Source organism: Camelina sativa, chromosome 14, assembly GCF_000633955.1.
Source record: "Camelina sativa cultivar DH55 chromosome 14, Cs, whole genome shotgun sequence".
Taxonomy (NCBI): Eukaryota; Viridiplantae; Streptophyta; class Magnoliopsida; order Brassicales; family Brassicaceae; genus Camelina; species Camelina sativa.
The window spans coordinates 22,941,902-22,954,577 of NC_025698.1; the positions used below are offsets into that span (position 1 = coordinate 22,941,902).

The following is a 12,676-nucleotide window of genomic DNA, read 5'->3' on the forward strand; positions in this document are numbered from 1 at the left end:
AAAAGATCGCAGTTGTTTTTTTTAAGTGGATATTTATCCAGCGGTTTTAGCAATTACGCACTAGACAAAATAAATTCTGATTTATGTTTATTTTTGACAGCAAAGAGTAAAAATTAACAAAGATTTTAATAAATTACTTTATGCTAAATGGGTTTTTGAATTTAAATTGTTAAAGATTCTGTCTATTTTAACTAAATTTAATAGTTTTACAAGTAAACTATAGTTTCTTCTATAATGAAATTATTTCTAAAAGATGTATTTCTTCATTATTTAATAAACGAAATTTTACATGATTAAAACTTTGGTTTTTAAAGTTCATAAATTATAAATAAAAATGAAAATACTATTTCACTAACAAACAAAAAAAAGTTACATTTATAATTATATTAATATAATATATTTGTTTATAATGTGTAACTATAATATGTATTATGCACCACTTATTGTTTTTTCACCAATCAAACATTATTTTGTACCGTTTATTTTAGAATAACCTCACATGTCTCGCAAATACATTTATCCTGCGTGTACTGCAGTTGAATCGTACTGCACTAGTAAATTTTTTGTCCCGCACTACTAAATCCGCGGTTACCATTCGGACCCTAATTTTATTGCAATTTCAGTTGTGCCTCTATAGTTGTATGTTTTAGGATAAAAACATGTTATATTAAAGAAATTAACCCCCAAAAACTGCACATTTGTAAATTTCTTCAAAATCTCGTACTATGAAATGAACACGCTAACGCTAAACATCCAATACTGGATTTGAATATTCAGTCTACATTGGGGGTAATGTTGAATTTGGTATCATTAGCTATACATTTTCTGACCAATTGTTCCTAAATATTACTCCCTCCATTTTTTTTATAAATGATTTTCTAGAGTTATGCACACAAATTATGGAATTTAATTTTTACTTCTTTTTAAACAAAACATCATTTAATATCTAATTACACACAATTCTACCAATGAAAAAATAATCTGCATAATATAAAATGTTAAAATCAATAAAACTATAACTAATTTTATATTGATATGTGAGAAAATCATGTATTTTAAAACAAATAATTTAGTTTAGAAAATCAAGTAAAAAAGAAAGGAGGGAGTATTGTATTGATCTTTATGTTGTACAACAGTCCATGATGAAACGTGACAATGGGTAAATGATATATTTTGGTAAATAGGGCAAAAAAAAATTGTAAGGACAAAAGAAAAGAAAAAGTACTGTGGACCGCCAACTGGAGAGTGGCTGTATTCTACCTTCCACTGTCATAGAAATGGAATAAAATCTCTTTGTTTTCTGGGTCTTCTATAGAAACTCTCCATTAGTTAAGTTAGAAACCCACTTTGTCATTAATTACTTTTAGCCCCTAACAAATAGTAATAAATTCAAACTTAACTGTTAATTAAAAATTAAAAATATTTGACTTTATGTTATTTAGGTTTTGAATACTCTTTCTATGAATTATCAAGTGTTTAATAATAGTATAAACATCTAAAAGATTGTATCAAAAAAAGATAATTTTAATTTGTTTATGTAGAGTGTTATAAACTTATAACCAATTTAAGAATGGACAAAAGTTTAATTATGGGATGATTACACTATTTATGGGATGATTTTAGTCATCTTACAGTACAGTCATGTTTTTCAGATTTGGTTGTTATGTTTGTCGGTGCTTCAATTTTTTTTTTCTTCTTTTTAGCAAGATAATTATTTAGTTTTTAACTTTTTTTTTGTCGGTAAATTAAAGAAAATAATCGATAATTTTAACCTCGTAATTCATATATATATATACTGGATTTAATTTAGTTAGTTTCTTTAATTCTAATAGTCATGATCATATGAAGTAATGAAAGCTACACAACAACTAAATTTTTTAAAATTATATGGCATGCATGAATTAATATACTTGAAAATATCAAATGTTTTAATAAACAGACCCGAAACTCTCCATTTGCAATAAACGGACTGACTTATTGTGATTTTGCCATCTCAACAATGACCGACAATTTATATAATTTTTAATTAATGTCGTGTATCAAAGATTAAAATATCATTTGTTTTTTATTAAAACAGACTAACCAGTTGAGAAGTTATATAAAAATAAAATTTGTTAACTTCACATTTTTGTGTAAATGGTACCGAAGTTGATAAGACTTCTTTTACACATCTACTAAAGTTCCATATACATATCTCTTTTTCTTATTACCAACCACACTAAAATATAAAATATACAAACAAAGGAAAAACTTAATTGTCAAGCAACTAAAAATGAAAGTTTAAAGAAAAAGGAAAAAGATTTTGTTTTTAGCCTAATACAAATCTTTTGGATAATAATTTTTATGTTGAAAAATATATGTTTAGTAGAAAAAAATTTAATTTTTTTTTTTGACAAATTTATCATCAATTTGCAAGAAATTATAAATTAAAATATTTGAATTACTATTAAAAAAAAAATTGAATCTCTCATAACTTTTTGAAACTCTATATTAACACTGTATTACAGACTAAATTTGATTTTTATGTGGAGTTTTCTGCCAATTGTCAAAACAAATATTAATTATAATTTTAAGAAAAATTTGTGTCATTGTCAACAATTTAAAAAAAACTAATCATATATTGCATAATTACATAATGACGAACGCGTTTAGGTAAAAAAAAAAAAAAAAATTAACAAAAGCCTTCAAAAGTCCCACTCATTTTGACAACAGACCCATCTTAGAGTTTACATTACACTTTCCTCTTTTTGCCTCTCTTCTCCACTTCTCAAAGAACCAACCAAAGCTTCTTCGTCGTGCTCCTCCCATCTTCCCAAATCGGAAAAAAAAAATGCACGCCAAAACTGATTCCGAGGTAACAAGCATCGCAGCTTCATCACCAGCCAGATCTCCACGTAGACCAGTCTACTATGTCCAATCACCGTCACGCGACTCTCACGACGGAGAAAAAACCGCGACTTCGTTTCACTCAACTCCGGTGCTTAGTCCGATGGGATCTCCGCCGCATTCTCAATCATCTATGGGTCGTCACTCTCGCGAATCGTCTTCTAGCCGATTCTCAGGCTCTTTAAAGCCCGGATCTAGAAAAGTCAACCCTAACGACGGCTCTAAACGGAAAGGTCACGGCGGAGAGAAGCAGTGGAAAGAGTGTGCTGTGATTGAAGAAGAAGGTTTGTTAGATGATGGTGATAGAGACGGTGGTGTTCCTCGTCGCTGCTATGTTTTGGCTTTCATCGTTGGCTTCTTCATTCTCTTTGGTCTCTTCTCTTTGATTCTTTACGGTGCTGCTAAACCTCAGAAACCTAAGATCACTGTCAAGGTTAGTTTCAATTTTAGCATTTCTTTTATTATTTTTTTTGAGTTGATTCAGATCTTGAAATGTTGAATTCAGATTTGTGTTTCTTGCTCCAATTTAACACATCTTTAGGTACTAAATTTGTTAGATCTGAGCTGAGCTGTTTGAGTTTTTGTGATTGGGGGTGTGTAATTGAGTTTTTGGTGATTTGGAATTTTTTGCAGAGTATAACGTTTGAGACGCTTAAGGTCCAAGCTGGTCAAGATGCTGGTGGGGTAGGAACTGATATGATCACGATGAACGCTACTCTGAGAATGTTGTATAAAAACACTGGAACATTCTTTGGTGTTCATGTTACTTCAACTCCTATTGATCTTAGCTTCTCTCAAATCAAAATCGGTTCTGGATCCGTAAGTTTTCTCCAATTCCATTGATTATATGTTACGGTTCGAATAGACCAACACTTACATGGGTTAAATCCATATGGGTTCTGATTTCTGTTGTGGGTTTTGGATTGTGAAATGCAGATCAAGAAATTTTATCAGTCAAGGAATAGTCACAGTACAGTGGTGGTGCATGTGACAGGAGAGAAGATTCCATTATATGGAAGTGGTTCGACTTTACTTCCACCGGCGCCTCCAGCTCCACTACCCAAACCAAAGAAGAAGAAAGGAGCTCCTGTTGTTATTCCTGACCCGCCAGCACCACCAGCACCGGTGCCAATGACGCTCAGTTTCATTGTTCGGTCACGGGCTTACGTGTTGGGGAAGTTAGTGCAGCCAAAGTTCTACAAGAAGATAGAGTGTGACATCAACTTCGAACACAAGAATCTTAACAAGCATATAGCCATCACCAAGAATTGCACCGTCACTACAGTTTGAAGAGAGAGAACCTGAAGGAAAAAAATTAGTAGGCGCAAAACGATGTCGTATAGTGTAACGTGATTTACAGCTCAACGGGCAGTATTTTGGGTTGTCTGGGGCAGCTACGTAGAGGTGCCCGAAGGAGAGAAGAAGCATCGAATCGTCGGTGGCCTTTACTTTAATTTATTTACATGAGTGGTTTATATCTGTCTGTGGAAAATATATTAATTTTATTATTGTGTGTACGATTGCACTGGAAAAAAGAACACGAGGAAATCACATTTTATTTATTTTTTTGTTTCTTTTTTTTTTAAATATGTTAATTCTTAAGTCTAAGTTACGAGGATCTTTATAGAAACAAAATTACCTACGTTGAAAAGCAAAACGTTCTTGTGTTTTTTTTTCTAGTATGTAGCAACTCTAACCAATTTTTTTGTTCTGTAACCAAATCTTTACTAAGCTCAATCGTTTTATGTGTAACACTAATATTGTTATACATAATAACACTAAAGATGGGATTGCGTTGTGCTCTTTTATACTTAGGTATTTTCGAAGCTAACCATCGTGAAGTACTATCGATGTACAACATGTCGATCAAGGATTTAAACATAATAAAAGACGTTAGCTAAAGATCGCTAAATGCAGGATATGTGTGTAATTGCCTCTTCTTTATGTTAGACAACATACATAAACACAAATCTTGAATTCTCACTATATATTACCACTTATGTGAGCTAAAGATCCCTAAAAACAGATTTGTATGATCATCTATTTCAGTACTAGTGTTAGCTTCCTATGATAAGCAAACTGCAAACTTATGCTTCTTAATTTAACTTTTAAAAAAATATATTTTGCCCTATCTTAATAAGATTAATACTATTACAAGAACACCTACAATGGATATGATATAATGATTACTCTTCTTCATCAACATCTTTTTCATCTTTTTCCGTTCGCTTGTGCGAATTTTTATCTTCGATGTAGGACACTCAGGCCCGACGATGGGATGGTGCAAGAGGTGCTTTTGCACCATGTCAAATTATTTTTGAAAAAAAATTACAAAGTTTTAGGCTTTTAATATTTGAAATTTTGACAAAAAAACATCCCAAATTTCTGAAAACTACAAATAAGACCAACAAATTGACAAGGAAAAAAAATTGCACAAAGTCCAAAAAAAACTTGAGCCGGCCCTGAGGAGACTAACTCAAGAAATAGTTAGGAACTAACATGAAGCTACTCCAAAGTACGGAAGCTCACTTTCTAAATCTTATTCATCTCCGACGATCCTAGAGTCATAATGTTACATGCGATCGAGCATGATATATCATAGAAGACCTCTCCAACTTCTAGAGTAGCAGGTGCAATACAGTTTGCAGTCAAGTATAATCCTTGTGGCTCCTTAAAATATTGGACCGCAACCAATGAACATATAGCTTGCTCAACATGCTATATTAATCTATAGAATAAATGTTCTTCGCCATAAGAGAACTACTTCCACAACTCTCTCCACTATTCTAGATGGATACTAATGGCTAAACCGCATAAGAACATTTATTCCACAATATAATATAACAAGAAGAGCAAGCTATATGATTGGTTGCAGTCCAATACTTCGAGGAGCCACAAAGATTATGTTTAACTGCAAACTGTATTGCAAAATATATTTTTAGTAATGCATCCATTAAAAAAATATTATATTTTTATTTCAATAATTCAAAAATATGAATGTTTTCGTAAATTAAATGAAAGAATAATTTTTGACTTTTCAGTCGTAATTTTTTAGTTATTTAGTTTAGTACGAGTTGGCCTATCTTAATATTTTACTAATTTTTTTTGTCTATTTTAATAACTTGTCCAATAATCCCATATATAATATTTCGGAAGTAAACAACTTTTTTTGGTTAGACTATACAGTATAATAGTTATAAGTTATAAAGTTATAGTTATTATTTGATTTATTAGTTGGTTATAAAATAAGTTATATGGGTTGGCTTCCTTAGTTATATCGAGATACACTTAAAGAAAATATCTCAAAGAATAATACAACTTAAAGAAATAAAATCGTTAACAACCATATACTGTTAGACCATATAAACTATTAGGCAATAAAGAAAAGAAATATAATAAAATCTCGGAAATTAATCACGCTTAAACGTGATTTCCGATTAATCAAACAAAATAAGATCTTACCTAACACCTTTCCAAACTTTTAGTATTAATCATTTACATCCCCATTCACCTGAATACATTATATTCATACCAAAAAAAAAGTTGTTCAATCTATAAAATATTCAATCTTTAGTAATATTATTTTTTAAAAAAATATCTATTCAACTAAAATTTTGACGGAGTAACGGGTCAAAAATTGAATATTGAAATTTAATTTCATATATTCTTTTGTTAAATTGTATAATTTTATATACGATAATAAACTTTTAAAAAAAAATTTCAAATATTTTAATATAGTTTAATTTGATATTTTTAAGAATATCATAAATATATGGTAGATAAAAAGGTTAAAAATTATAAACACTCTAATTTGATTTGTTATAACACAGATAAATAATATGTCACTATAATATAAGGAATTTCAAGAAATATGATTTTTTGCTAGAGCACACGGGTTGAAAATTCAAGAAATATCGTTTCTCAGATTAAATTAAAATTTGGAATAATGTTGTTTGGTAGGTTTTCTCGGTCAAGATGATTTTGACAAACATATGTTATATATTTAGTCCTAAAATTAATATGCGGTATACTATGGGTTAAGTCATAGAATTAACAATCAAAATACAATATATAATTTTAAACACTAAACAAATCAAATAAAATTAACAAACAAAATTTTTTTTATCACACAACTTAACTTGCTGTATGGCGCGGATAAAAATCTAGATCTACTAGAATATATCTTACAAAATATATATTATTTTCATAAGTCATATTCATCATATAATTTCATGGTATAGTGTTCTATCCAAAAAAAAACTTTAAAAACAAATAAAATCATCACAATGTTTTAAATAAAAATTACAAAATAAACAAAAGAAATTTCAACATGTGCTCTAGCACGGATCATATTCTAGTCTCCTATATAATAAAACAGAAGTACACGACATTTTTTTGTAGACTATATAATAGATATATTTATGATTTTTTGGTTATAAACTTGTGACATAGGTGTATCATAATATACGAGTTAGTCTGATTTTTGGTAAGTAAGGATAGTATGGATTTAGTTAATTATAGTAACATATAAATCAATTATAGGTAAGATTTAAAAGATAAGGAAATCTCTCAACCTAATTAAAACAAAAATATGTGATTCTTCTATCACATTTATTTTATTTTAAATTATTTTATTTTTTTATCTAATAAATTTAGTTAATAAAATTTATGATTTTTTCTGCATATGATGTAATTTAAATTTTTTAAAACAGAAATATATTGCTTAACTGATTAATAAAAAATATATACAAAATGCCCTACATCACCTAAGAAAACTAGGCAAATATTCAAAGTCATATTGATAAAAAAGAGACCAAAATGATTTTGAATACGAATGAGCAGAAACCTTGAATTATCAAGCACTGAAATTAAAAATTTTATGCATTTTATTATGGTTCTTTATTTTAAATAATTTCACTTTTTAATAACTTTAAAAATTCAAATGTATAACTTTTTTAAAATTTTAAAGATTATTAATATTTCAACTATAAACTTTATAAGAAGTTCAAATATTATAAGTATTTCAATTTCTAAAATAATAAAATTTATTCAAACGTTTTAAATTTTAATAATATATACAAATTAAAATATCACATGACGGGATATATGACAGGACATGCTTGAGTTGATATTAATAGAAAATTAAAATGTCATTAATTCGGTACTACATGGGTAAAATATCATCTCATTATTTTGTGAACTTTTTAAAAACTTTAAAGATTATTAATATTTCAATTATTAAAATATTTAATTTTTATAACTGTTTAAGATATTAATAATATTTAAACTCTATAAGAAGTTCAAATATTATAAGTAGTTCCATTTCTAAAAAAAAGAAACTTTATTAAAACATTTTAAATTTTTAAAAAATAGTTAGATTTTTATGAAGTTTTTTTTTGCGGTGTACAATGAATTAAAATATCACACGACGGATTATATGGCTAGACATGTTTGAGTAGATATTAATAGAAACTTAAAATGTCATTCATTCGGTGCTACATGGATAAAATATCATTTCATTATTTTGTTAACAATATGAATATTAGATTAATAGACATATCTAATTAAATCGATTAATTAATACTGTAACAAAATAATTAATATGCGGTATAGTGTAGGTTAAGTCATATAATTAACAATCAAAATACAATATATAATTTTAAAAACTAAACAAATTAAATAAAATTAACAAACAGAAATTAATATTTTTATCAAATAACTTAAACTGCAGTATACTAGAGGTCAAAATCTATATCTACTAGAATAGATCTTACAAAATAGATGTTATTTTCATAAGTTATATTTAAGATATGATTTCATGGCATAGTGTTTGAGCAAAAAAAAATTAAAACAAATAAAACAATCATATATATATACCACTTTAAATAAAAATTACAAAATAAATAAAATAAATGTTAACCCGTGCTCTAGCACGGATCCAATTCTAGTAAAATTATAAAATGACAGAAAGGTAATTTTTCTGATTGACTTGTATAATAGGATGATAATATACTAAATTAAGATAGAATCTTTAAACTATGTGAAATCTATTAACTTTCATGTAACACACCTAATGGCGATTATATTTTTTTTCCCTCTTCTAAAGATTTGTTTTCTTAATTAATCTACAATCAGGTTATACAAGTCAAACAAAAAAATATATCTTTGGATTTTACCATTATATTATATAAATTTCTAGTCAAAATTTATTTTTTCCCCCATTTTATTATGGCAATTTATTCAATTACAAAAAAAATTGTTTCTATATATGCCAAATTACAAATTTTTAATATAAAAAAGTGGTAATTTATTTAATTACAATTTTCTGTCTATAAATCCCAAATTCTACACCAATAAGGGCATTACCATAAAATTGAAAACAATACAAAAAAAAAACAAAAATCTGAAATACATTTGAATATAATTGTCCCATTTTAAAAAAAAAATATAATTGTAGCCAAAAATAAATTATAAAGAAAATTTCATTAAATTTTATAGATTCTTATTTAAAATGTTTTAAAACTTTACAAATTTATCAGAGTTATAACTAAAAATATCACAATTTTCTTATCTTTTGAAAGGTAAGAGAAATATTGTTATAAATTATATTTATAATATATATATATATATATAAAGATAAAGAAAATAAATTGAAAGTAGATCCAAGTTGGATTTGAATATCATGTTTCTAAAAGATTAAATAATTGGATCTAGATCCGAACATTTCATATATCATCTTTCTGATCAGATTGTCTTAGGCCTCGAATAAATTTTCAATACTAAAGATGAACTCGGATTGTTTATGTGATGAACATTTTTTTTGAAAGCTTCTTAATATTAAATTTAGATGATTTTTTTTAAATCTTTTCATTGAAAACTTATGAGTCAAAATAATAAGATAATCAAAAGAGTATTCGGTAAAAAAAAAACCAAAAATTATGCAAATAATTAAATCATTTGAATGTTAATGGTCTTAAACTAGGCTTATTAGCACATACCTTATGCAAAAGAATTGAATCGAATTCGAAGTTTCTTCATTGGTGCGTTTAAATAAATCCCAACATTTCTTAGGATATGTTTTTGCTATGTTTGCGAAAAAAAAAAAAAAATACGGCGGATATGATGAAGACATAAAAAAACTGGTAGTTAGATCCTTTTATATAACCAAAATGTTAACCTAGGTGACATAAAGATGGAAACATGTCAAATGATGTCGAATAAATTAGTATTTACACGACGTAGTTTGACATGTTTTATTTTTTTTGTTGCCAAAATCTTCAAGTGTTTTTAGATCTGCATAAAGATTGAGATTGAACTACTAAACACATTTGCATAAGAAACATACAGTGCATAAAAATTTAAGTAAATTTCAAACCATTAAGCAAAAAATTTGGTTCTTCTTCATAGCACTTCAGAGAACAAGACCATTATCATACAATATGATTGGTACAGTTCTACTCGCATCACATATATGATATATGTGTCTCTGTAAACATATTTCATCAGGTTAAAGACAACAAACATATAAAACAACAATTTTTTTACTTATTTTGAGAAAGATGTCATGTCAATCAAAATTGGGCTTAACTTTAATTTCGTGAATATAAGGACAAATAGTAAAACTAACAAAATTATATGGTCAAAAACAAAGATTAAGCAAAATATAAAGGACCCGATCGTAAATAAAAATCTTAAAAGAGTTTCCAAAATCAGAAGCCATTTCCGTCTCCTTCTCCGTTGCCTTCTCTTCTCTTCTCTCTCTCTCTCTCTCTCTCTCTCTCTTCTCTACAAAAGTTCATCAATGGCTCTTCCTCACCATTTAGATCCACACCTTCAAGATTCCAAGAATTTCAGGTAACAATCTCTTCTTCACCTTTGTTTGTCTTCTCAGGTGTGTTTGTGATATAAAAAAAGCCCTAATTTTGTTTCTGTAGATTTTCAAGAATCAAAAACCCTAATTTTAGCCAACTTGTTCTGTTTTTAAGGGACTTTTGCGGAATTGACGACCAGATTTCGCCGGAATTAGGGTTTGACAGCTCTGCAAACCTCCATGATCAATCTCAGCATCCTCCATATATTCCTCCATGTAAGTTCCCATCTGTTATGTATTGAGCCTTAGACTTAAAAGATTTGGGTTGTTAGGAATGTAAAGTTTTGATTTTTTATTGTGTTTGTTTACATAGTTCATGTTGCTGGTTTTGCACCTGGACCGGTTGTGCAAATTGATGGTTCTGATGGTGGTGGTGGTGGTAATGGAGCTGACTTTGAGTGGAACTATGGTCTTGGTCTTGAGCCAAGACGTGAGAGGGTAATTAAGGAACAGGATTTTTTGGAGAACAATTCTCAGATATCTTCGATTGATTTTTGGCAAGCTCGGTCTGTATCAACCGGATTGGGTCTTTCCCTTGACAATGCTCGTGTTGCTTCTTCTGATGGCTCTGCTTTGTTGTCCCTTGTTGGAGACGATATTGATCGGGAGTTACAGAGGCAGGACGCAGATATCGATAGGTTTCTCAAGATTCAGGTAAATAAACCTGTCATTTGGTTAATGTTCTTATGAGCTCATTGTTCTCTTTAGTCGAAGCTATTTGATTTGGTTTATGTTTCTCTCTGTATCTTTGACAGGGGGATCAGTTACGGCATGCTATACTCGACAAGATCCAGAGGGGTCAACATAAAACGGTGTCACTCATGGAGGAAAGAGTTGTCCAGAAACTCCGTGAGAAAGACGAGGAACTAGAGATAATAAACCGAAAGAACAAGGAACTCGAGGTGCGAATGGAGCAGCTGACAATGGAAGCCGAGGCATGGCAACAACGTGCAAAGTACAACGAGAACATGATCGCTGCCCTCAACTACAATCTTGAGAGAGCTCAAGGTCGGCCAAGAGACAGCATTGAAGGATGCGGAGACAGCGAAGTGGATGACACAGCTTCTTGCTTCAATGGAAGAAACAACAACAACAACAATAACACAAAGACGATGATGATGTGCAGGTTTTGTGGAGTAAGAGAGGTGTGTATGTTGTTGCTGCCATGTAAGCATATGTGTCTGTGTAAGGAGTGTGAGAGGAAGCTTAGCTCTTGTCCGTTATGTCAGTCCTCCAAGTTTCTAGGTATGGAAGTATACATGTGATTTGTGATTTGTGATTTTACCGAACTAATGTCTAATTAGTTAACGAACGAACTCTTTGTAATTTTCATGTCTTTTTTTTGTTTTTGTTTTTGTTTTGTTTTGGGTTTGTTAATATCATCGGATTGACATATTTAATCAGAATAGACCGGGTTGGTTTTGAATCTATGTTGATCATTGTGTACCAGTGTTGAGTTGAAAAGAGAAATAAATCGCTTTGACTCGAACCAAACAACAGAAAACAATTTGGAAACCGAACTGATTAAATTCAAAGATTGAAAACCGTCATTCTGATTTGTACTATATTTCACTTTCGCAAATGGGTGTTAGAAACTTTAAATCCAAAACGATTTATCCAAGTTTAAACTTAAATAGTCGAAATAACTCCGAACCGATAAAGATATGGTTTAGGTTGGTTGTGATTTCTTTGCCGAGCGACCCTAAATCCTTAGTTACTTACAATCCAAGCCGAAACTGATCTAACACTGAACACCCTATCGGTAGTCCAAATAATAAAACAACCATGTTCGAAACACAACATTTTTCTTTTCTTTTTGTTGCTATTTTGGTACCTTGTAAAAGAGAATTTACCTCTTAATTGAACCAGCCCATAGTAGCCCACATACCTTATGTATGAGACAAAACTGGATTCATTTTT

At 29.4% G+C, this 12,676-nt stretch overlaps 2 protein-coding genes across 2 annotated transcripts; both read left to right on the top strand.

Annotated features, from left to right (window-relative positions):
* LOC104742224 lies at positions 2,705–4,458 on the top strand. Its single transcript, XM_010463200.2, has 3 exons — positions 2,705–3,319; positions 3,520–3,705; positions 3,823–4,458. The coding sequence occupies exons 1-3, from the start codon at positions 2,831–2,833 to the stop codon at positions 4,174–4,176; spliced, it is 1,029 nt and encodes a 342-aa protein (XP_010461502.1). The 5' UTR covers positions 2,705–2,830; the 3' UTR covers positions 4,177–4,458.
* LOC104742225 (probable BOI-related E3 ubiquitin-protein ligase 2) lies at positions 10,606–12,184 on the top strand. Its single transcript, XM_010463202.2, has 4 exons — positions 10,606–10,740; positions 10,872–10,972; positions 11,070–11,410; positions 11,512–12,184. The coding sequence occupies exons 1-4, from the start codon at positions 10,688–10,690 to the stop codon at positions 12,019–12,021; spliced, it is 1,005 nt and encodes a 334-aa protein (XP_010461504.1). The 5' UTR covers positions 10,606–10,687; the 3' UTR covers positions 12,022–12,184.